Source organism: Sylvia atricapilla, chromosome 5 (genome assembly GCF_009819655.1).
Source record: "Sylvia atricapilla isolate bSylAtr1 chromosome 5, bSylAtr1.pri, whole genome shotgun sequence".
NCBI lineage: Eukaryota > Metazoa > Chordata > Aves > Passeriformes > Sylviidae > Sylvia > Sylvia atricapilla.
The window spans coordinates 52,276,506-52,303,068 of record NC_089144.1 but is presented as its reverse complement, the minus strand read 5'-3'; the positions used below and the strand labels follow the sequence as shown (position 1 = coordinate 52,303,068).

The window sequence follows — 26,563 nt, the reverse complement described above, 5'->3', positions numbered from 1 at the left end:
CACAAATATTTTTTTAAATAAATAACCAGAAGGCTATTTCACTGGGAAAAACAAACAAACAGAACAAGACAAAAATGTTTTATGTATTAGGATGTGAGGACATTAAATCTGTATTATCCAAAGTGCATTTTTAACTCCTGTTTTTCAAACAAAGACTTGGCCTATATTTGTGCTGTAAGACAGTAGGAATTTTTGTGCTATTCTGTACTGTTGCAATAACAGATATTTAGGTAGTGGATAAGCTACTGGGCAAATTTTCACATGCTTTTTGACCTTCCTGATGCTGGCATTGCCTAGTCTTCTCAAGTAGAACTGAGATAATTTGGCCCTTGTGATAAAGAAGGGGAGATAAAGTTATTTTTAGCAATAGCTTGCTTTAGTTCTGGCATTTTGTTCTGTCCTGCCCATCCTCCTGGGTGGAAGGATGAAGTTTGTTTGTTATGTTTTACCATATCTACTCTTCTGGCTTATGATAATAGGTAGAGTTGAGGTTTATCCTTCGACAGGTTTCCCACCAGTGCTGGGGCAGCAAATGACAGCTCAGCCATGAATACTCAGTTTGCAATCCTTGTATTTTTTTTTTCTCCTGTTTGCGGTCCTTGTAGTTAAATGCCTTCTTTCTCTGAGGAAATGTAATTTCTCTTTCTCCCTCTTTTATCACTGTTTTTTAAAAATAATTTTGAAGTTGGTTTTTTTTTTTCCCTGTGATTCAGATTCCAGGAAGTGAAATTTCTAAGTAAACTTGAAATTCTGTAATTTTGACAGCAAGCAGAAAATAACCAGCTGTGTCTTCTGTAAATTACAGTACAACTTTATTCAGTGCTGTTGTCTTCAAAGATTCAAAATGTTTTGAGCTTATCAGTAGTTATCAGTGTGGGCACTGTGTATTTCCATACACTTTTTTCTCCATCCTCTGTATTTAATATTGTGGAAAATATCGGAAGCATTATGCATACGGAGGCTGGATGCCACTTTTTAGTCATAGAGCAAACAAGATGTGGCATTACAACTAATTGGGAACCATTTTTTCCTCTCTTTGATCATGTCTGCCTCGATGTCACATTCCAGACTGCCACTGAGAAGTCTCCACTGGGAATTCTCACCTTTGGGTGGCTCCTTGAGAACTGAGAACTGAGCACACAAGCAGCTCCTTGATCCACCTTGTAATTCCTGATTTTCTCTTAAAGCACTGCAGGTGCTTTACCATGAACTGTCTTCCTGAAAACCAATGAAAATGCTGGTTCCAGGACCACAATCTGTGTGTTAGGAGGAAACAGGCTGGATGTGTGGGAAGAAAAGAGTGAGGTTAGGAAAACTGTTTAGGTTGTATACATTTTTATTTATGTTTTATATTTAGATATGAGAAGGGATTTTTTTTTTTTCATCTTCTGTAGTTCTCCCAAGCTCATAAAGCATCTGTTTCTCAACCCCTGTCACCCTTGCCTGAACCAAAGTTGTTGGTGGGCCTGGTTCTCCTTCAAGGAGTCTTTGTCCTAATAAAGGGATCCATTGAGAGGGCCCAAGGCACACAGGCACTCAATATTCAGAATGCAACTGCTTATCTGCTGGCAGGGGTGCTTGTGGAATATGGGTCTTTAGACTGATAAAGTTGGCAAACTGCAATTACCTATGATTTCCCTTCCTGAAAGAAAGAATTGCATGGAAAAAATGGAAGTGGAAGAGAAGAAAATGGAGCTCTTGTCGTCAACACTATGATGTCAGAGATGGTTCAGAGGGGTTTGTGAGAATGCTCTCTCTCCTGGCATTTTGGCTCTTTATCTCTTCCTGTCGTTGTTCATCCTCTGCATCCATGGGCAGAGCTGGAGTGGACCCAATGTCTTGAAGGCTTGGGCGACGTTCAGCCCAGCTTTGGGGCACAACTGTCAAGTTTTTCACTTTGCTCAAGTTATCTTCTCTAGCTGAAGTCCATCAAACTGAGGAAAGAGGGTTGCAAGATGCCTGAATTGAGCCCAGATACAGGAGATAAACGTTATTTTTCTATCCTTTGAGTTTTTCTATATTTCTTGTTTCGCTTTCTTAAAATGGGCTTTCTTAAAAAGGAAAGTTGTTGGTACATGAAGCCTGTCCTGATATTTAGAGGGCCAAACAGTTCATTTTCAGAAAGAGTGATAAGATCTCCTGGCAGCCAAAACTAAGAATAATTCTGTTCCCTGGTGTATATCCTTGACTCCCCTCCAGAAAAGAACTTGGGCATAAATAGTTGATCAAAACAAAGCCTATGGTCTGATCCCACGAACTGAAGATATTTAGTTTCTATTCCCAGTTTTGCAGTACTGTGCTGGGTGAATGTCTCAATTTTCCATCTGTGAAATGGAGAGATTTTAGGGTTTTTTTCTGAGGGAGGTTCTGTCTGAGTTAAAAAGTTTGTATGGTGGCCTGGAAATGCTTTAGAAATGGTTGCTACTAAGATTTCTCTGATTTGCTGGCAGATAATAGCAGGGAGGGACTCAAAGCCATCTTACAAAGACTCAGACTAACTGTGTTTAACCACAGCTCCCAGAAGACCGGGTTGGTTCCCAGGCACAGGAGGAAAAAAACAAAGGACAACCTCCAGGCCATGCTGAATTGATGTAAAATGATGTTAGCATTAGGGGTTTAGGATTGAATTTGTAATCAGTACAGATCTGGAGAGCTCCTTTTTCATGGCCAGAAAACCAGATCTGCATAGCCACTTAGCTCTGAGAAGAGTTCCACCAGCTCCCGCTTTTATTTTTCCAGGTGTTGTGGGGTTTTTGTTTGTTTTTTTGTTTGTTTGGTTGGTTTGGTTTTTTGGGATTTTTGGGGTTTTTTTTGGTTGTGTTGTTTTGTTTTGGTTTTGTGGTTTTTTTTTTTTTTTTTTTTTTTTTTTTTTTGTTGTTGTTGTTTTTTTTTTAATTATAGTTAGAAATATAATACCTTTCAATGTAGACCCACCTGGTTAGGGTAAAGTCATGTATTTCTAGTAAAATAAACTTCTGCCAAATCAAAATAGCGTTCTTGCACAAATTGAACATAAGAAGGTGAAAGAAAAAGTATTTGGGACACAGGAGAGAGGAACTTAAATTACTTTTTCAGCAACAAAATGAAGGGACTGATGACATTGAAGTGAAATTAATAGAACAAAAGCTCTTATTTCTCAGTCAGTGCTGAGCAGCTTGTCAATTAGAGGAGAAACAGTGCTTTTATTGATAAAGGTTGCATTAAAAGTATATTTCAGCAGCATGCAAAGCTAGATCATTTAAGGAGTAAAATTGTGGGGGGAGGAAAAGGAACCAATGGTGGAGAGGCAAGTAGTTGCTCATATAAGAGAAAGTCAAATTTCCTGTTTTGAATAGATGGTTCTTTCTGACACACAACTTATTCCCTTTTTTTCTTTTTTTCACCATAGAAATGGTACTTAATTTTGTTGAAGCTCATTTCTGAAAGGCAAGTTAGTCCAAATGCGTTTTCAATTTGGGGTATTCTTCCAGCAAAGAACATTTCAGCAGTTTTCACATGATTCAATTTTAAGTGAACCAAAACTAGGGGCTTGAAACAGAGTCAGCTGCATGTCTCTCCTTTGAGGTCAGCCCTTCCAGAAAGGGCTCCTTGCCCCTCTGTGCTGCTCTGCCTTTCTCCTTCTCACTCTGAAATGCCTCCTGGTACATCCATTTGCACCATGACCACCCCGAATACTGGATATTTACAGCATGGCAGAGACCACACCTCTGGTGGGCTCTGCTTTTGCTGTTAGCACTGTGACACCATGGAAATATGATGGAAACAGGACTTGGGTGACCACATGGAATGAAATGTTGGCAGAGAGTGGTGCAGAAAGAAGAGTGTATTTTATGATATCCCTCTAAGAAAACATACATGGTTTTATTTAAAAATAAAATCAGAGAAGCAAAGCTTACTAACAGGCTGGTTTGAAAGGCAGTATTTCAAATAATGGAAAAACCTGCAGCCATTGTGAAAAATCTCTTTACTCTGACTTCTAGAAACCTCCACTGAGATCACTCCTGGTAAGGTGCCTGACAATCCCCCCTTGTACAGCACAAGCCCAGTATTCATCCTCCGGGCTTTTGCCTGTTTATACCCAGCATCTCTGCAATCCAGATGGGGAAGAGCACACGTGACAGCATTTGTGTGTGTGTGATTTGGAGCAGCAGATGGGTGTGAATGACAAACTGTTGCCTGTGTAGGCACCTACCTCGAGCTGACTCAGAGTCCTGCCTCTGTGTGTTGCTGTGCCTCCTCCTGCACTCCGCTGTGGAAGAGGGCACTAACAGGGCTCCTGCAGCTGCAGCTTCTCCTGACTCGACAGGGATCCCATGCAGGCATCCAGATTTCAGTGCTGATGTCTATTTGTGATGTGCCTCCTGTCTAAGAAAGCACAGATGGTGTTAAAAATCATACAGGGAGAAAAGCAAGGTGGGATTAGCTCGATATTCTAACCCTGCAGCAAAGGGAGATCTCGCTTTGGTGTCTTTTTAATTCCTCAAGCGTGGCTGTCACCTGGCATTTTGTGCCCTGCTTGAGTTGCCTTGCCCTGTTCTGATCTTGCTCTGAATGTGTTCTGCAGAAAGAGAAGGGTGATAGAAAGTGAAGTGCACTGAGAGAGGAGAGGCTGATGTTTCTGCAGCGTTCCATATTCCCGCTGCACAGGCGAGATGTGATCAGCTGGCACAGGGTCTCACGCAGTGTCTGGCACCATGACCCCAAGGGAATTGGTGCCAATTCCAGCAGCAGGGAAGTGTATGGCCCAAATGTGTTCTTGCATGCATTTCAACTGGATTGTCACTTAAAACTGTAGGATGGGAGAACCTAAAATGTGTGTGTAGCTTATTTCCTTGAGCTGGGCCCTTCTGAGTCAGCAGGGTCACAAATGCTGCCGTGCAATGCACACAGATTTGCTAGGCTGGGAATGCACTTAGCACAAGGTTTGGTGTCTGACTCATGACACGGATTTAAAACCCCACAAATTCTGCAATTTCTCTGTGTGTTAGTCCTGACAGCTCTGCTGTAAGGCCTGACTGGGCTGTCAAAAGCAAAGCCTTGCTCTACCAGTGCTCTGAGCTCTGCTCATTCCATAGAGCCAACGGAGCACCAAAGTTTTGGTGCCTGTGGTCCCATAAATTTGAGGTGGGTAATCAAATCCTACTGCTGTCTGGCTGAAACACATACTCTGTGGCCAGGAATCTGCATGTAAATGTCAGTGGGAAATTATCATTGTGAATTTTCTGTGTGGCAGTTGGCATTTTTCCTTTATTTTAAATCATGCAGTTGCAAGGATGAGTAGAAAAACTCTCTGGTTTGCTGCTGGAGAGACATCTGAGCCCCATGTGAGGAGAGTTGGAGGAGATGGGAGAGCTGGGCTGCTTGGGGACGGAGTGGGTGAAATGTGTCGTGCTGGAAGAAGATCACTGAACTGATTTAATTAGTTCTGTTTCAGAGGATTCATTTTTGCTCGGGTCACTGCTGCGTTCATCTATTTGCTTTTTTCCCCCCTCTTAGCAATAGACAAATGCAGGGTGATAATTAATTTGGCAGGTTGATTGAGATTGGGTGGCAGAGAGAGGAGTTTTCCGGGATGAGTGATGAAGCATTGCTGGTTGAGCTTAAAGTGAATAGTCTGAAATAGAAAGTAGTTAGTATAAAATCCCCCCAAGGGTGTGTTTAAACTGAATGTACTTTGAGTTTTGACATTGAGGTTTTTTAGTAAGCTACCCAACTCTACAGTGTAATTTTAGGACATTTGCTAGCTGAGATCTAGCTGCTAAAATACCAGTGCTATTCTTCTGCTTTGTGAAGCCTCAAAACCAGGAAAACCGGGTGTTAATGAAAGAAGTGGCTTGTTTGTGTGGGTGTCAGGATGAAACAAACCTTGGCAGAGCAATGCTTTTTTTCTTTTCCGGGCCAACCCTGGAAGCTGAGGGTATACCTGGCCAGACTCACTGCTGCTCTCAGGGTAGGAGAAGGCTGTGTGGGTCAGTCTGCTTTTTGAGAGGCCAGATTCTCTTTATCTTAAAATTTTCATTACTTCATGGCAGCTATTCCTCAGTGCTACCATTAAAGTTAATGTGTTTCAGTAAAACGAGCTGCTGAAACTGAATTACATTTCTGGCTTTCTGCCTCACTGTATTTTGGCCTCACCAGGGGCCAATTCCTGTAGTCACCATGTTTTTGTGTTTTACTCCAGATGTACACTAAGATGCCATATTACCATAAGCAAAGTTTGGGTTTTTTGTTTTTGTTTGTGGTTTGTTGTTTTTTTGTTTGTTGTTTTTTTTTTTTTTTTAATTTTCAGGAGATGCTTATGGCATACAAGAAATTATTTGGTAAGACTCCTGGATTCTGCTGCTTACAGGCTTTCCAGTCTTGGGGGTAGTGGCACTGCCACCTTTGATACCTCTGACCAAGCACATGGAGTTAGGATATTTTCTCTCTCAGTCTCTCCCCCCTTCCTCTTTCTAAGTGACCCTGCTCCACTGAGAGGTTTGAGTTGACAGCTGTGACAAAATGCCATCCTGTGTGCACGAGGGGAGTATGGAGGTGACATGAACAAGTCATGCATGTCTCTGTCTCTGCTGCAGTGGCTCAGTTCCCCTGCACTGGGACCACTTCCAAAGGTTAAATGTCTGGTGAAACCTCCATGCTTACTCAGTCCTAAGGATTTTTTTCTGCTGGGACTGCCAGTAAGGATGTCAATTTGATGATGGTTTGGGGTTTTGTTTGGGTTGTTATTGGGTTGTTGTTTTTTTTCCTGTGAGGTAGACACTTAGCCACTGGGAATCAAATTGGGAAATTCCCATTTTTATGCAAACTACCAGAGAATGGTCAGCTATTTCGTTTATGCACCTCCTAAACTCTTTGGACTAATTTGCCTTCCATATGAGCTATTGTGATCTGCGCTCCTATTGAAGGTGATCCACCTGAAATCAGAGCTTGACTGAAAAATCCCTGAAACATTTACCTGCTTTTCCAGTGGGCTTTTAATTGCTGTGCTGCAAAAAGACATTCCCTCTATCTTCAAGACATTTCTGTGGAAGCAGAGACCCTTCTGTGCACTGGTATTAAGCCTAAAAGGGCACACGTCACCTTTGAGGTTTGTGTTAGCAACACAGAGTACAGATGAAACTTACCTGACACAAGGATCTCTGAAAAGATGGAAAGAAAGAGGAAAGACTATGTACTAAAGAGAGAATAGTATTGGGCGCATACATTTCAAAGCAGGTTGTATTGTAGAAGTAGAAGTCTTTAGATTCCTTAACAAAAGAAAAAAAAGATTTTAGATACCTCAACATGATTTCAGACTTTGCTAACTCTGCTGTAGTAGCTGTCTGGTTTATCAAGCTTGTGCCAGGCTTGGTATTCTGAATGGGATTCTTAATGCACAGTGAATGATTCCCAGTGGGGAAAAAAAAAGTAAATAAGCTTTCTGACTTTTCTAGGAACTTAATTGTACCAGAATTGCACCAGAATGGAATTGACTGTGTAGCTGTGAAATCCAGGAACTTTATGTGTGTACTGTGAATAGCAAGAAACATTTAAATAGTAATTTTTCTCCTTTTTATCAGTACACTTCTGTTCTTTTGTTAACCCGCTGTTATGCTTGATGTTGCTGTGTTGCTCTGGCATTCCCATACTGAGCAGTCTTCTTCTCTAAGTAACTGTAAATTCTGTCTGTGGCCAAGGTGGGACGGTATCAAAATAGCTGTGCCACAGTTTTTAGCTCCCCACTCTAGATATTTTTCTCTAAGGCTTTGCTTTTCATGAGTACGCTCAGTATGGGAAAATGGGTACATGAAAAATTTGGTGAGCACTTTTACTTGTGGGTTACTAGTCCACCAGATCAATATGCCTATTATTAATCTACCAGATTCAGTTCAAGAAATATATTTATGATCAGTTTAATTGTTTTAATAATTTATTCTGAAATTAAATATCCAAATTAGGATCATTAATTTAGGAGGCCTTTGTTAAAAAATCTGCAGTACATCTGCAAGTAACTCTTTTTGTGGCATCCATCATTAAGGATCACTAAAGAATAAGAATTGCTTCCAAAAAAGCCAAAATAAAAAGGGGCAAAACCCACCACCACCTCCTCCCTTCCACCCCCCACTCCCTCCAAAATCAGGTCTTTTCTCTATTTTACTACAGCTCTGCCTCCCAAACCTGTTGTTTAAAATCCTCTTTGATGTGTGAAGGATTAATAGGGACCTGAGAAATTCAGTGGTAGGAGTGAAAATAATAGAAACATGCATGGATTTGTTTTACTACTGTCATCTGTTTAAGTAGTTGTGACAAAAATTTCTATAAAACCAGATACAGGGTGTGGAGGTGGATGTTCCTGAGCCTTTTCTTTTTCCCACCTACATGGTTTTTTGTGGTTTTTTTTTTTTTTTTTTTTTTTTTAATTTCCCAGCAGCTTCCCATTCTCTGACGTTAAACCTGCTCATTTTCAGGGGTGCTGTGGAGCACAGCCCTGAGCCCACTGCTGCCAGCTTGCTGTGTCACACATCTTTGTGTCCCTTGCCCACCCTGTAAGGAAGCCAGGATCCCTGAAGAAGTCAGACGCAGTTTATTGTCTGGAAATTAAAAGGTTGTATGCTGCCATGAGAGTCCTCCAGAATGCAAACTCCTGCTGTCTCTCCCAGTGCCAGATGTGATCTCATTCCCTTGGAGCTGAGTGCCTGGTTAAGAGCTTGGGGCGGGTTATTTGCCGTGCCTTCGGGACAGTCGCTGCTGGGGACTGCACAACTTTTGGGTTGTCCTGAGCTGTCCCATGTAGCTCCCCTCAGCCTTGCTTCACCAAGGCTCTGTTTTTTCCCTTCTCTGCTGCCACAGTGGGTCATGATCCTGCTGGCTGTCTCAGCACAGATCTGTCTGAGTGCTCTGAGCAGCCTCTGGCGATGCTGTGGGTCCTTGCCTGAGCTCCCAGGCAGGTTCTGAGAGGGATGGAGGGGGCAGCTCCCTCCAGGATTTCCAGCTTCCCTAGGACAGCAACATCAGAGCACTTTACTCTGTCCCCACATGGGGCTCAGCCTGCAGAGAAGCCATTCACTGCAACTCCTCTTCAGACCCGTCTTCAGTACCTCTTCAGTACCTCCTTGGCCCTGCCTCCAGTTCAAATCAATGCCAACTTTCAAAGCATTTCTGCCTCTGCTGTGATTTAAAAAGCTTATCTCTGCTTCCAGCTGTTGTCCAGCAGCTCAGAAACCTTTAAAACAACATCTTCGATTAAGAAGCAGCTGAATGGCTCTTAAATGCTCACCTCCGATTTGTTACTTTGGTTTATTTGATGTTGTGAATTACTTTGTTCAGGGTTTTTGTTTGGGTTTTTGTTTTTGGTTTTTTTTTTAAACCAGTCTTGGAACTGAGGCTGGCCTTGGTGATTTGCAAGGCTACAAGATGTTGGGAGCATTTGGGTGGAGAGTTTCCTCTCCACAGTGGCTGTGATGACATGAGCAAGCAGCTCACACATCTGGCAGCTCTGACATCTTGTGCTTTGTGCTGACCCTGGGAGCTGGCCAGGGGTTGTGGAAAAGGAATTGTTTTTGCAAATACTGGAGCCCTTTGCTGTCTGTGTGTCATGGCCTACACATGCCTGTGTGTGATCACTCTCACCACACAGCCAAGGAAGGATCTCTGACACTTTGGATGCCCCAAGGCAAGGTGTAGTTCTGCCATTTGGTGGAGAAGGTGGTCAGAGCAGCCAGTTGCTCCCCTGTTATGTTATCAGGATCTAGCAGTGTTGAATCTCAGCAGCTCCATCCTGCTTAGCTACTCCTGCTGATGGTGTCCACACCAAAATTCCCTCCCTAAATCAGTCGAGTCAGTAAATCATCTTGATTACTATGAAAATGCAGGGAACAGTCTACTGGATAGAAAGAATCCTGCTCAAAATAGCATGTGCTAAAAAACACCCGGTTAGTTTCTGTGTGACCTGACTCCTGCATGTTTGTAAAAAATAAATAAACAAATGTTTCCTCTAATATGTAATCAAAGAAATAATTTGTGCTTTTTTTTTTTTTTTTTTTTTTTTTTGGTGGTGGGGGGGAGTGGGTTTTTTGGGAGGGTTTTTTTTGTTTGTTTCTTGGTGGGGGGAGTAGGGGTTGGGGTTTTTTTTGTTACCAAGAAAGGGACTTTTCGGGAACATTTTGTGCCTATGTGCTGGTAACAAACAATTTCTTATTACCAGTGGAAATATGATCCTGACTGGAGCATGGCTAATACCCATTCAGTCAGAAAATATGGATCATACTGTGCCCCATTCAGCACATGCTGTAAGGAGGCAGTGTCAGAGAACTCAACAGTGAGACACTGTTTCACATCCTCAACATGCCCATTCAACTAAGTCTCTTCCAAAGAGGGAAGATGTTATGCTTATGTTTAAATAGAAGCTCTGCTATTTTGGTGAAGGCTGAAACCAGGTGCCAGCCTGATTGGTTACTCCTATCTTGTTCTTCTGAATGCTGATTCCAAATACAAACAACTCTTAAGGCTGCTGGCCACCACCCAGCCACAACTTCTCACAATTTCATTGGTAATTCATTTTTACCACTACTAAATGGGCTAAATCCTTGCAGAAGTGACAGAAAGGCATTTTTGCAGGTTCTCAGCTGTTTGGGAGGGCTCAGGCTGCCCTATTCATGTATCACAGCCAGTTCAGCAGGAAATGTTGGATGCAAGTGTTTGGCTCCCAATCACAGATGAAACAGAGGAGCAATTTCTCTCATTCCTGTACTTTGCCTTGTGTTCACCTTCCACTAGAGAGAGCAGGAGTCTTTTATGTTCACTGGAATGGAAATGAGTCTAAATCTTTAAAATCCAGGGAAGGAGCCAGTGAGCTGGGGCAAGGTTCTCACGTGCATTTGGACTTTGTGATCCTGTTGGAGTCTTCCTGAATCCCACTTACTGTCTTTGGTGACTGCTGGCTGATTTAGCTCACTTTTGTCATCACCATCTAATTGTTTTTAGAACAGTAAAAGTGTATGTGTAAATATGTGTCGATATAAAATTCCCGAGTAAGAGACTATAATCTGAACAGAATTAGAATAGACTTTGAATTGATTTAAAAGGTTCTATTAAACACTAAATATAACTATTTCATTTGTCTTCTTTAATACTTACAAGGAAAGGATCTGCTCATTCTCTCTAATGAAACTGTGCTGAGTGTCATATTTGCTTTGGTGAGTCCATATGGTTACAAAATGCTGTTGCGTTCTGCTGCTGAGAACTCCCTCCCCTTTCAAAGAATATACATGGGACTGCTTGTATTTTAAATATTGGGTTTTGTTCCTGACTTGTGCCCAGTTGGGGAGGTCCTAATAATAAGACTATGCCTTTTCTATTTCTCTGACTGATTTGGATGGTTGGAGTTTTTTTGGTTTGGTTTGGTTTGGTTTTGTTTTGTTGTTGTTGTTGTTGTTGCTTGGATTTGTTGGAGGTCTTTTTTATTTCGTTGGGTTTTTTTTCCAGCCATTGCATAGTTAGCAGTATTGCTGTTTCAAGGGTACCAAAATTAAAACCCTAGTCAAGAAAATATTATATTAGGGAAAAACAGGACTTATAAACAGATCTAAGTTGTCATACTTTACTTTCTGTCTTTATATTTACTTAGATCTTCTACAATATGTGTGGGTCACATTTTCCTGCAGTTCTCTAATACTAAGGAGGCTAAGAATTATGTTTTGTGAATTTTAATGAAAGTTGAAATCCTTATGTAATCATTTGCTCGGGCTTTAATTAAATAACCATATAGGAGAAGAGCTGCATTTAGAGAGGCGAGGGCTGAAGATGCTAATTTTTAAATGGCTTTGTTCTACTTCAATATGAGTATCTCAGTTATTTAATGCAGACAGTGCTTTATACCATTCCTTACTCCTTTGAAGGTATTGTTGCATTACTGAACATAAGTTTTAAAACCACAAGCCAAGAAACTTCATGGTGTTTATAGCAAAAACCTGAATTTGGAGCACAGGCCTTCAAAAGGAGATGATCCCTTTCACTTCTCCTTTTCCGGCTGTGACTGGGGTTTTGATATTGGGGTCTTTTCCTTCCCTTCCTCCTCTTCCACTGACAGTCTTCACCCTCAGCTGGAATGGGGGAGTGTTTTCCCTGGAGACCTCTAAGTCAGTTATTAGGGTAGAAACAACCAGTTGGTTTTAGCAAAGCCCATGTTTTTGTGCATTCCTGAAAGCTGCTTTCATCTGTGAGTATTAAAACTGTCAGAGATGGGTTTCCAGGACAGTTTCAGATGAAATGTAAAGTAGCTTCTTTTCTTCTAAGAGAGACTGCGTGCATATAAGCTGTGTGGGAGTTTAATTTTGGTTTTATCCTTCCTTTTCTGCTGCTGATACACTTAGCCTTAGTTGCCTGGTCAGTAAGAATAATAGATTTGATGCTCTGAGGCTGTTATCATCACTCTGGACCAAATTGATTCCAGAGAACATTCAGAGGAGGTGGTAGGGTCTGGAGCAAACCCATCTGTTAGTGATAAGCATAAATCCCCCTACTTCCAAATGCATTTTTATGTCTGCATGCATGCATCAATTAAATAGTATATATTTTCTTTTTCTATGATTTCAGAAGGTTGACTCACTCAAGTGGATTTATGCACATGTTCTGTTTTTTTCTGAGTGTAGTTGGTTCGTTGTTTGGTTTGGGGTTTTTTTTTATTTTTGTGGGGGAGGGGTTTTGTTTGTTTTTGGGCTTTGTTTTTGCTTTTTATTCTGTTTTCTTCATCTTTTGATTTCTATTCAGCTTGTGGAAATCGTGATTTCTACCTAGCCCAGTAGTTCAGGGATACTTTCTTTCCTCCTTTTCTGGGTATTATACTACAGCACTTACTGTTTGTCCATGAAAAGAAAATCAGGTTCAGAAGTAACTGAGCAGAGTGTGGCTTGGTGACCTGAAGGGTGTCACACTGAGGCAGTCATCCCTCTGTAGAATGCTGGCCTGGCAGAGATTTTGTTATAACCTCTGAAGTTTTATTCTTTCTGTCTTAAAGCTTGAGGCCTTTTTTTGTGTAGTATCCTTCTCATTTCATTTTTCATTCCTTCACTCCTGTGCTAATAGGGACCACCATATGCCAAGAACATGCTAGCATGAGATGAGCACAGGTTTTTGTAGATAACGAGGGAGAAACACATTTTAAAGCCAAGTAAGATTTTATAAAAATGGGAGGAAAAGTTTGGTTTCATAAGTAGCGGATTTGACTGTAATGATTCAAAACAGCCTCAGTTTTATCTGGTGACAGCCACAGCCCATGTCACTCAGCAGAACATCCTGGCACAGTGAGAGAGAACAGTGTGAGTATGGTTTTATGCTGGGGACAATGGATCTATCAGCTAAAATACAAACATGGCTGATTCCACCAAGGCATCTTTGTAGAGAAATTAAATTTGACAAGAGCTGTGTCATTTGCTATAAGGACTTTGCTCATAAAATGGTGAGAAAATAAAGAAGGGGGTCTTTCTATATTCAGTTACATTGGTTGCCAGTTTTTTGGTTCCTATGAATTTGTGACTGCTTCACTGGTGACTTTGGCTTCTCTTCTGTAATTGATGTTGATAGGCACTGGGAAATGGAGCAAGGATGAGTTGTTATAGCCTTTGGACTCACTTGTCACTGTAGCATTAGCTGCTGCTGCTGCAACATCCATTCTGTGAAGCCCCCCAGGATTGCCCACACATGGAGGGGAAGGGTTAGAGATGGGGAAATAAAAGCTACCTGCAAGCTAGGCAGGAGGAGGAGGAGTGGGGCAGCAGAGCAGGAGTTGGCCGAAACTCGCTCTGAAAACTCACTCTGGAGATGTGAAGCACCAGGCAAGAATAGGGATCAGGATGAGCAAACTATGCCTAGAGGTGAACAAATGTTTAAGAGGACTTGATTTATGTGTGAGGATTAGTGGTGATCACAAGTAACACATCAGTCTAGTTTCCTGGGACTGGCTGCCCTGGGAGCATCCCTACATACGGGAATAGAAATTCCAGGCTGGACTTGGGACTACACCTCTCATTTTCGGCGGCAGTAATAAAGCAACCTTCCACTTTTCAGTGAGCTATGGATTCAGGGAGGGTAGGAGCATGAAAAACCTGGCAGGGGGATCTTATGCTACCCTTGGGTTTGAAGATGTGGTGTGTGCTGCCAAGTGCTGTAGAGCCTGGAGAACCACAGTGGCCACAGCAAGGCCAGGCACATTAACCCTTCTTTCTTCACTGTGAGTCTTTATTTTTTGTGCTAATTCCACTGATAGGAACCTGGAGGTAAATCTAGGCCCTTATGCTAGGAATCACAGGTGGTCAGACTCAAGCTAAATGAATTTTCTTTTAGCCAAGTAAATTAAGAAAGCAGGAGTTACTTCCTCCCAAGGCACAGGGGCTAAGAAGTCAAACTGAGGGTTTTTTGATCCAGAGAGGCAGGAGCCACAGAGGAAAGACAGGTACAAGGATTCTGGCAGAGGCTCTTTGAAGCACATGACCTTTGGTAGGTGCATCTCTTGTAGTTTTTGCACATTTACTGAGGCCAGCTTTCATAAACATCAAAGCTGTGCTTCAAGCAGTAGTGGAGAACCAATAGGGAAACCCAGCATAGTCAGTGTTTCCACCAACAGTATATGGAAAATAGAAAAAAAATTGCAGGAAAATGAGGGGGCCAGTCAGAAGGCTGTATCAGGTAATAAAAATTGTGTGACATTTCTGATCTTTGATGTTTCTCTGCATATGTGATTTGTCTCCAGTTATGGAGGTAGATAGTTGTAAGTAATAACTTAAAAAGAAAGGGCCCTTGGAAAAGAAAAGTATAAGTAGGAACAGTTAATGGATAAGATAAAAAAAAAAATCTCATCATAGGACATGCATGTGGCTTTCCTGATTTTGTAAATTAGTTTTAATTTCTTGTTCTGGGCTGAGTGTTTTGAAAGCATGTTCTGCAATAAATGTGGGCTGTAAATCTCTTTGCCTGCCTCTGAACTGGGAGAAGGCATTTCCTCTGAGAAAGAATGTTGGGAAAAATAAGCAAGAAAATGTTCATGACTGTAAGTCATTACATATCACATTAACCCTCCTATCTTCCATTCACATATTTTTATATTTGCATTTAGCAATGCTTCTGTGTGTAGGAGCAAACAATGCCCAGAAGAAATCCCTGAGTAGATGTACAAAACCCCCATAATTCAGTGCTGAAACTGATTTAAAGCTGTGCTAATTATCATGGCTGATAAAAAATGTACATTGCTGATAATTCAAATGTCCCCAGGTTTTGGTAATCTCCTTATTGATGTATTAGCTGTCCTTTTGCCAGATCTGTATTAAACATTTGGCTAAAGCTGAATCTGTAGCATCTAAGTGGGACTTTTATTCACGTGAGCAGAGTTGTGATATCAGATGTGTTTGGGTTCTGAATGCAAAGGTACAATGTTATATGGCTTTATTATGAAGCTAAAAGCTGTGTGAAATAAATCATAAAAGCAAACTTGTTTATTTCCAAGAAAAATGTGTAATGGATATAAAAGCACGAGTGTTTCAATTAAAACTAACGAGTGCAATTTATCACTCACTTCTGCTTTTCTTTGTTTTTCAGCTCATGGGGCATTCTGAATGGGATCACAAACGAGGACCCAGAGGCTCACAGGTCAGTTGCTCAGTATTTTGTGTTTTACTTTGGCTTTTGCTGCATTTGAGGCATTTAAGCTAGTTTTCCATCTGAGTTTGGCAAAGTTGTTAATTTTGTTAATATTTGCAGGGTTTGGGGCAATGGAAAAAAGCATAAAACCAGAATAGCTTTCATTAATATAATTTTTGAGCTGTAATTCAAGCAGTTGATCCAGACAGAGCTGAGTCATCCAACAGAAAGGTTTTTCCAATAGCAGAAAGATGAACTAGATGTATGGAGAAAGCATTTCTTACTCGGCTGTCTCCATCAGGACATCAAAGGAGCGCAATTTCAAATATTGTGGGTATGTTTTCTTTGGTTTTGGGGTTTTTTGTTTGTTTGTTTGTTTGTTTTTTTAACCTGACAAATTTGTAAAATTTGGATGGCCCTCTCACTATGAATCCTTTCATTATTGACCAAGGTGTTAAAACTGTGTGAGGCAGTGCAGAGAAGCCACGTGTTTGCTCTTGACTGGTCACTGGGAGGAAATTATGCCAGCAGTGTTAGTGGTATCGCAATACATTTTAGGATTTTCTATAGAATTGCAATTGCTGCAAACGAGACATCACTACCAATATTGATGTTCAGGAATTTTCCTGCTTGGGTAAAATAGTCTCTCCCATTAGTGTTGAAAAAACATAAGTACATTATTAGAGCTCCAGCAATTTGGACTTGCTTTTACTTCAGGTGAAGGATTTTCATATGGATACTTTGTACAAATGACAGTCCAGATGTGTCATAAAAGCATTAAAGGATCTGTAAGAAGGTGGGAAAAGAAAACAGTAGAATCATAGAACAGTTTGGGTCACAAGGGACCTTAAAGATCATCCCATTCCAAACCCCTGCCCCAGGCAAGGACACTTTCCACTATCCAGGTTGCTCTCAGCCTCATCCAACCTGGCCTTGGACACTTCCAGGGATGGGGCAGCCTGTGAGAGGGCATCACCACCCTCACAGAGAAGAATTTCTTTCTAACAATGATCCTAAGCCTGCTCTCTGGCAGTTTGAAGGCATTCCCCCTTGTTCTTTCACTACAGTTCCCGATAAAGAGTCCCAAAATGACTCAAGCTTCCTGATTACCATGTGCTATCCTAATGCCCAGACACAAAAGCCAAGGAAGAAAAGTTTCATTAGAGAGATGAAAACATGTCTCAGTTATTCCACTGTAGCTTTAGATGCTCTCTTTTACATGACTCTGAAAGTTGTCTAGATGGCAATAGTATTGAACCTAAATTAATTAAGTTCCTTGAAAGGTTAGTAGAAATAAGGGAGGTCCTGATTTTTGCATGTAATAAAAAAGACTTTATCCTTTTGTTATTGAGTTACATTGGTTGCCAATTTGTGTCTTTTTAAAAAAATGCACTTGTTGTAAAAAACAAGATCTTGCTGAAAAATTAAGGTGAGTGATGTGTTAGGTATGCTTAGATACCTTAAAACCTAGAAAGAAAAAAAAGGGAAGTGGAATCACTGGTTTACCATAATGTAAAACTAAAATCCACATATGAACTCATAAAGTTATTCTTTCAAGACTCATTAAAAAACCTCTGATTCAGTGAAGGTTTGGGGTTTTTTTTAAGAGCTAGTAGGTTTTCTATGGCATGTGTTGAAACATGAGGTGAAGCTGCTACAGTGCATGTCATACTCCTTAATGGCCCACTTGGAAAACATGTTCCTTTTCTGCACGTAGGAGTTAAATGCAAAGTGCTGTAGTTACAGGTAGGGAAGGATGTCAAATGAAATACTCTGAGGCCTATGGGAATTTCTGTTTGCAGCAGTTTGTCTCGTGATAAGCATCTGCAATTCAATAGAATGTAAATGGCACAAGTAAAAAGCTGTCTTTACAATATTTAACTTGCTTGTTACTTCTACCATGGCCATCGTTGCACTCCTCTTTTAAGAGACTGCCCACATATATGTGGATGCATGTTGTAGCGTTCCTTTTCTTTTGGAATAATTCTACTATTAAGGCTGCTCTAATTAGATTGAACTATAGGTTGCCTTACAAAGAGCAGTGAGTTCCTGGCTACATACTTGTTCTTTTTTTTTTTTCCTTTCTTTTTTCATCCCTGAGGACAGCAGTGCCTGCTGTAAGTGCTTCGTGCTGAGAATTTACTCTATGGATTTGAAATGAAGCAGGAAGTGGAAAGTGAATTTTATTACATTTCATGCTTAATTTTTAAGATCAATACATGTTAGAATTAAGAATTTAGGCATGAAACTGCAAAACTGAGTTTCAAATTAAAGAAATTCCGAAGTGTTTAGGAATATTTAATCCACCTAAAGAAATCTCTCTCTCTGTGTCTCAGTATATACATGCAGTCTGTAGAACCACATCATTTAAGGGGAAAATATTCATATACCCATTTGTGATGTTGGCACATGCCATAGGAGCGTGTGACTAGCAGAATTCATCCTTGGCATATTACTGCTCTGCAGAAAAAAAAAAAGCAGATTGTATTTTCATCATCCTACTAAAGCACAGTACTTGATACTCCCAGGATCTTTCAGGTGGGACCCTTTGTGCACATGTTTTTACAAGGGCTCTTGGATGTGTGGGAGTAATTTGTTGCTCTGTCATCAAGACTTGTTTGGCTTTCTGGAGATGTAGGCGTAGCCCCAGAGTCAGTGGAATCGAGCAATCGTTCCTCCAGCATTGTAAAAGAACGATGATGGAGAGAGGAACACGGGTCCAGCCTTTTTAATTCTCTTTCAGTATAAAAGCTCTCAATTATATATCCGAGGTGCTGCGTTTTTTACCCCCTCCAGTTCCTAAGCAACAGCTATTTTCAGATTGAGTGCGTCTGGTGTTGTCTACCTACTTCAGGCTTCTTTCTGTGAGGTAGCTCGTCACTGGGAGCCAGGCTGTTCCCTGCCTCAGCCTTTTTCTGTGGCACTGCAAGGACACAGATGCTTTAGAGGAACAGGAGAAGCTGGGGTCTCACCAGTCTCGACCTCGCAGCTCACAAAAACTTGTGTGCTTCAGGGAGCTCTGCTGTCTACAATGAAGAACAGGAGTCAGAAATAAGGTTCTTGCCACTGGTTTGGGACAGACGCCTTTTTTTCTCAAGTCTGGAAAAGCCTCTAGAGCAGATTGAGAACCATGAGCCGGAAATCTCTGTACTTGCTGAAGCGTAGGTGGGAGTCAATTCCTGCTGCTGACCAGGTACTGTGCTCTGGGAGTCTGTTGTGTCTTAGTGTGCCTTCAGTGCCACTGTAAAGAGACTTACAGTGATTTAATGGGGATGTAGGGGTTCTCTGAATACAGTGAGAACCAGCTGGTCGTTATTTGCGGTTTCCAAGATGAATGCTGCAAAACGTTGGTGAAGCTGATTTTACAAGGGCATGTGCTTGTGAACGTGGGGATGCCATGGCAGCCCATGAATGCAGATGTATTTAACCAAGGAAGTCTCCCTGTCTCAAAAAGGTGACTTTACTGAAGGCTTTAGGAGTATTTTAAACCGAGTGGCTAAGGAAAATTGTAGTCTTCTGCTGATGGGTGCATGACTTTTTTTTGTATTTCACATCTTACATATATGTATGTGTGCATGAAGTCACTGAGGCATTGGCAGAACCTCAGAGTTTTCAGAGTTGTCTTGGTTGATGTGTCATTCCAAGTGTGTTAACCGAGATGAGAGTAAAACAGATGTAAACAGGACATATGTAAACATCTACTGGGGAAAGCCAATATTGCCGCCAGAAGCAGGACTATAATGTGATGAATGATAGTGTGATTTAGTATATTTCCTACTTCTTGCTCCAGGCACTCCAAGATTCTCTGATTTGGTTTTTTGTTTTCCAATACCTTGCTCGGGATGTACAGATAATAAAAGAAATAATTACAGAGACAATATTGGTGAGCTTACAGCTCCACTCTGTTCTCAATCATAATTCCATCTCAGTTTTCCATGTATAAAACAGTTGACTATGGATAGTAGTCTTTATCCATGGGCAAGAGACAATTGTTAGACAGGAAGAGGGATGGACAGAAATGTATCCCATTTTTTGAAAAGTGTCCTCCTGTGTATTTTTGTTAAGAGGGAGAAGGGCAGGGCAGATTACATGCCATATTTTATGTAGTTGTAGATTTTAAAGATAAATCATACCACTTGAAACTTGCAGAGATCTCAGACATATTAGTTGTCAAAAAAACCCCACATGCTGTCACACTATTATTCACATTAAAATAATAAGGCATTGTTGATTAATTTTATTGTACTGAAAGGAGTTTAATTGATCCAGATCAGTCCAGCTTTCTTAAATTTCCTAGAAAAAAAGGATAAATAAATGCTCTGTTAGGAAGTGAATAATTTGTCATGTTGTTTCTGTTAAGATGTAGAGACACTAATGTTACTTCAAAGGAAAGCTGTTTTTCAGCCTTACTTTTCCATTTCCTTTGAAGCACTCTAACCCTAATGTTGCACTGCATCATACATTATATTGTAACACAGTACGTGGGAAAAAATAAGCATTCCTCACCTAGGTCCGAGGTGTACTTGGCTGCACTGAGCTGTGTATCAGTTCCACTATCAGTCTCCCAAGCCCTCTGGAGGGTTTTAAAAGAGGAAATTTCCCTGACCCATCTACCACTCTGGGAGAGTGAGACTCAGAAAGCGATGCACGTAAATACAGTTAAGTTGAGCATAGTATTAGTCTGTAAGGACTGACTGGAGGAAAATGCAGTTACTGTGCAGGATGACAACCCCAAAGAGGCAACTTCCTGAGTGTTTTAGGCTGATCCTGTTCACAAGTCATTGTATGAAAATAACATCTCTGCCTTTTGGTGCAAATTCATCTCTTAGTCCTTAAAGGCATGCAGTCACTTACTACGTTCTAGGCTGACCTTGACAAAATGGCTTTATATTTTGACTGGTAAGTAGTAACATTGTAGGTTACTTCTCTACTCAGTAGATAAAAGATATTTGTGTTAACAAATAACAAAATGTCTCCAAATGGGTTTATTGCCACCTAAAGTGAAAACAAAAACCAACCAAAAAACCAAAAGGAAGGAAACAAAATCAAACTGTAAAATGAGATATTTGGCTTGCTCTTATTTCTTGAGTAAAACAACGTGGCAGGTGACTTAAGAAAGTGGGAGGTGTAAGTCCACAGTGAAGTTTGATACTCTGTTTGATCCTACTTTCTGGGGGTTTTTTAACTCATAAAGTGATTTTTATTCATCTTGCGTACTTTGTATGAAATCAAATGACATCCAGAACTGTTTAGGCAAGGGGGAGCAGTCTAAGAAGTAAGGGTAGAGAAAAAACATGAGTAGTTATGATGTCTATAGGCAATATAATTGCAGGTTGTTGGTCTGGGGAGGTTTTCGGCGCTAGATTGTTATATAATTTTATTTTTGATCTTTTGAGCATTGTTTATGCTCTCAGACACTACATCACAGAGGTCTCCATGGTTTCCAGGCTCTGGTATGACAAAGGAATTTTCCGCTCATTGTTTTGTATTTTATGTGTGTGAAAGAGTGAGGAAAGTAGATTTAACTGTGAACCCTGAATTAGATCTTTTTGGGTTTGGTTGATAAAAAATGTCTGATCTACCTGTTCATTTTTATATATGGAAGATATATCTTTATTCTGTGGGTGTTTTGCATGGGTAAATTTAAGTTAAATAGTGATAAATTAAGTACTGTATATTTGCCTCTGTTTAACAAACTGTAATATTTCTTAGTTTTTGAATCTTGAATGGCTTTGTCAATAATTTCAGAAGGAATTACCTTTACATAACTAAGGAAAGAATTTGTGAATGCTTTTCTTTCTTGTCCATCCAGCTGTTCAGATTGCTTGAAAGCCCTCCCTGAAGTTTCTGTACAGGTTTGGGAGTAATTCTGTGTTGGTTTTATTTGGTGTATGTGCTTGAGGATCTTATTTTTTAGACTCGTCCTAATTTTTTGTTCCTGAGAACTGCAACTGAGAATGCCTTCACTGAATGGATATGGATTTAAAATGTTGTGGTAACCAAATGGACCAGAGGTGTTACATATTTGCTGTAATGCTGCTGAGTATTTCCATCTACCTGAAATTCCCTGTTGATTTCATGAGCTGTAACCTTTGAGCATAAGTTGGTTTTGATACTCGTCCTAAGTCAGGAAAAATCTTCCCCCATTACCCCATGATGAAAACTTCTAATTGTTTCATTGATGACTGTGAACTTAAAAACACAAACTAGATTTCCACAACGATATAAGAAGAACATAACCAAGAGTTGCTGTAGGGGCTTACATACACATAGTTGTGGATAGTTGAAAGGAATATATTATGCAGTTCAATAACAGCAGTAACATTTTTTCAAGTGGGAATTCATGCTTAAAGCAGTGGTGAAGCTTTCTGTGGCATTAAGTCACCAGTTTAGATTGTGATGGATTAGTGTCAAGCCCTTGAAGTGATGCTTCCCTTACCTGCCAGTAATTTACAGCACAGCTATGCCTAAGGCAGTTTGCATGTACAGTGCAATATCCTGTTCCTTACCATTGATGTAGTTGATGGGACAAACTTCCACAGTCTGCAACCTGTGCAAAGTGCTAAGCAGCAAATGAACTGATCCTGACTGAGTCATAACTGTGAAATGATAAACCAAGGGATTTTCTGAGTTTCATTTAACCATATTCACTGTGTGTTCATGTATAAAGCAGAGTCCTGCTGGGACATGTCACTGCAGTGATCCTTGGATCTAACCAAATCCCTTCTACTTTACCTGAAAACAGTTTACAAAAAAAACCCAAAAAAACCCCAAAAAAACCAAACCAAAAAAACAACAAAGGTTTCCTGTTAAGAATGTTTTTGTGGCTTTTCACAGTTATTTGTTGTTAATAAAACCTTACATTATCCTTTCATTCAGCAGACAAGCTTTCAAAGCTTTAGTGGCAGAGCAGAGATTTGCAGGTTTGGGATGTCGTGAGAAAGAGGCCTCATGGGAGAGTTGTGGGTTGGTTGGAATATCGAGCTGGGGCTGGGGGAGGAGAGTTGCTTTTGCACAGCAAGAAAGGCGCAGAAAGCTGAGTCTGGGATTAAGAAATCATCTAGGAAATACTTCCTTGCTTTCTAATGCAGCAGATGAGCAATGCAGAGCAGAAAGCTTTCTCAAAGAAATAATCTGCCTCAGATTTGTCCTTGCTTCTCTTAGAATGAGGAGTTGAGCCACAGGCACTATCTGGGACTGTGGGACCATTTCTTTTTTGTTCTGCAGGTTTTCTACCCTCTGCTCTGAGGTGGGACAGGATCTTTCATACTGGCACTTGTGAACCAGATGATGTGGGCAAAGCTCCTGCAACCTTCCACATCCATCACTCCTAGGATGGAGAAAAACCTTTTAAATGGTGTCAGCCACCCTGTGAATCCTCTTGGCTCTCAAAATTCTCTATCTCAAAATGACTGACAGGGGGACAGGAGTGAAGTGGAAGTTCAGTAATGACTTTCACTGTCATATCACTATTCTCCATAACTAAGCAGGAACACAACACAAACCCTTCTCTACCATTATTCCTCCCAGGTTTGTGGTGCAAGTCCTGGTGCTAGTCAGGCAATCCAGTTGTGTGGCAGAGAAACTTGCTGACAAGACTCAAATTGTATTTTACTTCATTCAGTGAGCAAATTTCAGTTCAGGAAGGTTGCAGTTTGTAGGATCATAGCTGTGCTGCAGACCAGTGCAGTTTGGAAGAGGAATCAGGACTGAAATGCAACAAGGAGTGGGCAATCATATCCTAGGGAAATGGCTCCTTGAAGAAGCAGCATGGTAGGAGTATAAGAAGTTTGGCATGGTGCCATTTGTCTGGGTATTTTGAAAAGCAGAGATAGTGGCAGAAGCGGATGGTTTTTTGGGGGGGGGGCGTCATGTTGTTTCGGTGGTGGTGGTGTTGTGGGGTTTTTTTGTGAGTTTTTTTGGGTTTTTTTGTTTTGTTTTTTTTTTTTGGTGTGTGAGTGTTGGTTTTTTTGGAGTTTTTGTGGGTCACCCTTTTCCTTAGACTAGGGAGTGCATGTCCACTGGTGGGATGCAGATATAGATTGCCTATGGCAATTGAATTGAGAAGGTGGGATTGTGAACTGTCATCATTCAGAGCAGAAGGAGATTTTTTTTCCATGTGGGGTGATCAGCCTCCTGAAACAGCCCTTAATCTCCCTTCATTTTTCTCTATTTCTGGCAGTTTTCATAATTCAATTTTCAGCAATTTTCGTAATTTTGTTAACTTGTTTGTTTTCAGAACTCTGGTTTTTATATGGTGTGATTTTCTTACTAAAGCTTATATTTCTCAGTTGCCTTTTATAAATTTAGGGTCTTAAGATCTTCAGGTTAAGAGATTTTGTTCATGTGCTTTTTTTGAGGGTAGGGTTTTTCAGTGTTGTTTTGGGGTTTGGTTTGGGCTTGGGGGGGTGGTGTTTGTTTGGTTTGGGTCTTTTTGGTTATTGTTGTCCAGTTGCAAACTTAGGAAAAACTTGTTTGTTGGATTTAAGAGGGTTTGAAATTTATTGGCATCTGATAGTTAAAGTTGCTGGCTACATTTAAGACCCATAGGCTTATGGACTTTCAGAGAGTTTAATCCCCTGAAATTCATGTCCTCTGCTTTAGCACAAGCTAGAATTCTCTGCAAGTTTTCAGACTGCAAATTCTCTGAATTGCCAAAATACAGTCATCCATATTCCAGTCTCTGAAACAAAAGCTACACTGAACAATGTTTTGAGACCACAGTGGTGCACCTCAAAGATGTGAGTAGTTAAAAATTAGTAAAAGTGTCCCTCAGTCTCTTGGAAACGGCTATGCTGGATAAAACATTCCATATACAGGCTAACTGCTGCAGGGGGAAATGTCAGTGCAAAAGATCACAGCTCTGAAAAAGTTCTGAGCAACTGAAAACAAGGTCTTGGGAAGGGAGTAATGGCCAACATAATAATGACTGATACAGTCAGATGCTTTGGAATGAAAAAAAAAAAAATGAACCTCACATTAAAATTAGATAGCACTGGGGCTTTTGTGTTGATAGAGGACTACATTTTTGTTCCTGAGAACTATGAAAAGCTGAGAGTTGTGCCACAAGGTGTGTTTTTAATTTCTGGTAGCACCTTAAGTTTCACATACTGCATACGTGCATTCCAGGTATTTGTCACCTTCCCAAGGACATTTTTTAACACAATCATTGCAAAATTTTAGCCTCCTGTATTCAGAGACGAACCCAATTATGGAATGAATATGACTAATGTACTTAATTTTTTACTGGGCAGGGCTTATTGCTAATCTTCAGCCAGTGTGCTTCCACTGGCATGTTAATAGTAGCATCTCTGGGAGATGTGGGCTGCCTTAACATTCCTTACTGAGTTTCCACAATGCCATTGTTGTTGGAAGATGTTGTCATTAATGAGGAGAAAATGAAAACTAATTGCACTCTATAATGGAAACTTCATTTTAAAAGCATTTTTATTAATACTTGTTTCTTTTGGCTCTTTCCCCCCCCCCCCCCCCCCCCCCCCCGAGATTTGTGTCCATACTGGGGAAGATATATATGCTTTAACTGCTGCTCTCTGGGATAGTTTTAAAGAATAAATAAGTGAAAGTATTTCCTATTGTTCCTTCCTTACAGGAACACATGCTGAATTCTCTAGCTCATTTTACGAGTTTCCCAGTGGAAAACCTCACAGCTGATCAGCTCTGCTCTCAACAGCAGATGTTCTTTTTCTTGACTTCAGTAGTAAGCTATAATTTTGTTCTATGTCTGATGGATCAGTGTTCAAAATTTCAAAGTGAGTTATTGGAGCAGCCTCCTGAGATTTTTGAATAAGCTAGAGCTGGAGTAAATCTTTAAAGTCAAGTCATAAAAAAGAAAATTTCATGTCAGGTTGGATTTTAGAGATCAAAAGTTCATTGTGTAATGGCTCTGCATTGCTCCATTTTCAATTCCTCAATAACCTTGAATGTTACAAGAGCAGTATGACTTCTTACAGTTCATAAAGGAAGGCAGGAGATTATAAGGTGTTGAATTTGGAGTTCATCATTATGAAGTTGCTGGTGTTTATGCAGGACTAGAAAAGCTACTGGTTATGCTGAATAGACAAGCCCTTAGAGGAGAGATAGAGGCATCAATTACTGAACTGCAAGAAAGTAAAAAAACATTTCGCATGAGAAAGGTGTCTTTGTTAATAACCTGGATGATGGGAAGACTGCCCTCTGAGGAGATTTGCAGGTGATGCAGAACCAGGGGGAGTGGCTGCTACAGCAGGTGGTGGTGCTGCCATTCAGAGGGACAGGCTGGAAAAAGGGGCCAACAGGAATCTTACTAAGCTCAACACAAGGGGAGAAAGTCCTCCCACACCTCAGGAGACATAACTGCAGGCTCCAGTACAGACAAGGGACTGACTGGCTGGGGAACAGCTTGGCACAAAAGAACCTTGGGGGTCCTGATGGCCACCAAGCTGAATGTGAGCCAGCAGTGTGTCCTAATGGCAAAGAAACCCAACAGCTTCATGCACTGGGAATTGCCAGCAGGTTGAGGGCAATTGCCACCATTGGTTCAGCTCAGCACCAATGAGACACATCTGGAGTGCTGGGTACAGGTCTGTGCTCTGCAGAACAAGAGAGACACAGAAATACTGGAGTGTGTCCAAAACAGGACCACAAAAGTGATTAAAGGGCTGGAACATCTGTCCTGTGAGGAGAGGCTGAAAGAGCTGGGACTGTTCAGCCTTTGAAAGAGAAGGCTCAGGAGGATCTCATAAATGTGTATAAATACCTTTTGTATTGATGTGAGAGTGAAGGAGGTGAAGCCAGACTCTTTTCAGGGGTACCACTGGACAAGAGTCAATGGGTGCAAGCTAAAATACAGGATTTCCTGTTTAAAAATAGAAAGGAACTTGTTTAATCTGAGGGTGAACTGGTGCTGGAACAGGTTATGTGGAGAGGTTATGGAGCCTTCATCCTTGGAGACACA

At 40.8% G+C, this 26,563-nt stretch overlaps 1 protein-coding gene across 1 annotated transcript in view; it reads left to right on the top strand.

Annotated features, from left to right (window-relative positions):
* Positions 1-26,563, top strand: part of PDE3A (phosphodiesterase 3A) — a 159,853-nt gene that overhangs the window by 67,305 nt on the left and 65,985 nt on the right. Inside the window, exon 2 of the mRNA XM_066319504.1 lies at positions 15,568-15,618. Within this exon, the coding sequence (XP_066175601.1) occupies positions 15,571-15,618 (48 nt within the window). The 5' untranslated portion in view covers positions 15,568-15,570. The remainder of the gene's footprint in view (positions 1-15,567; positions 15,619-26,563) is intronic.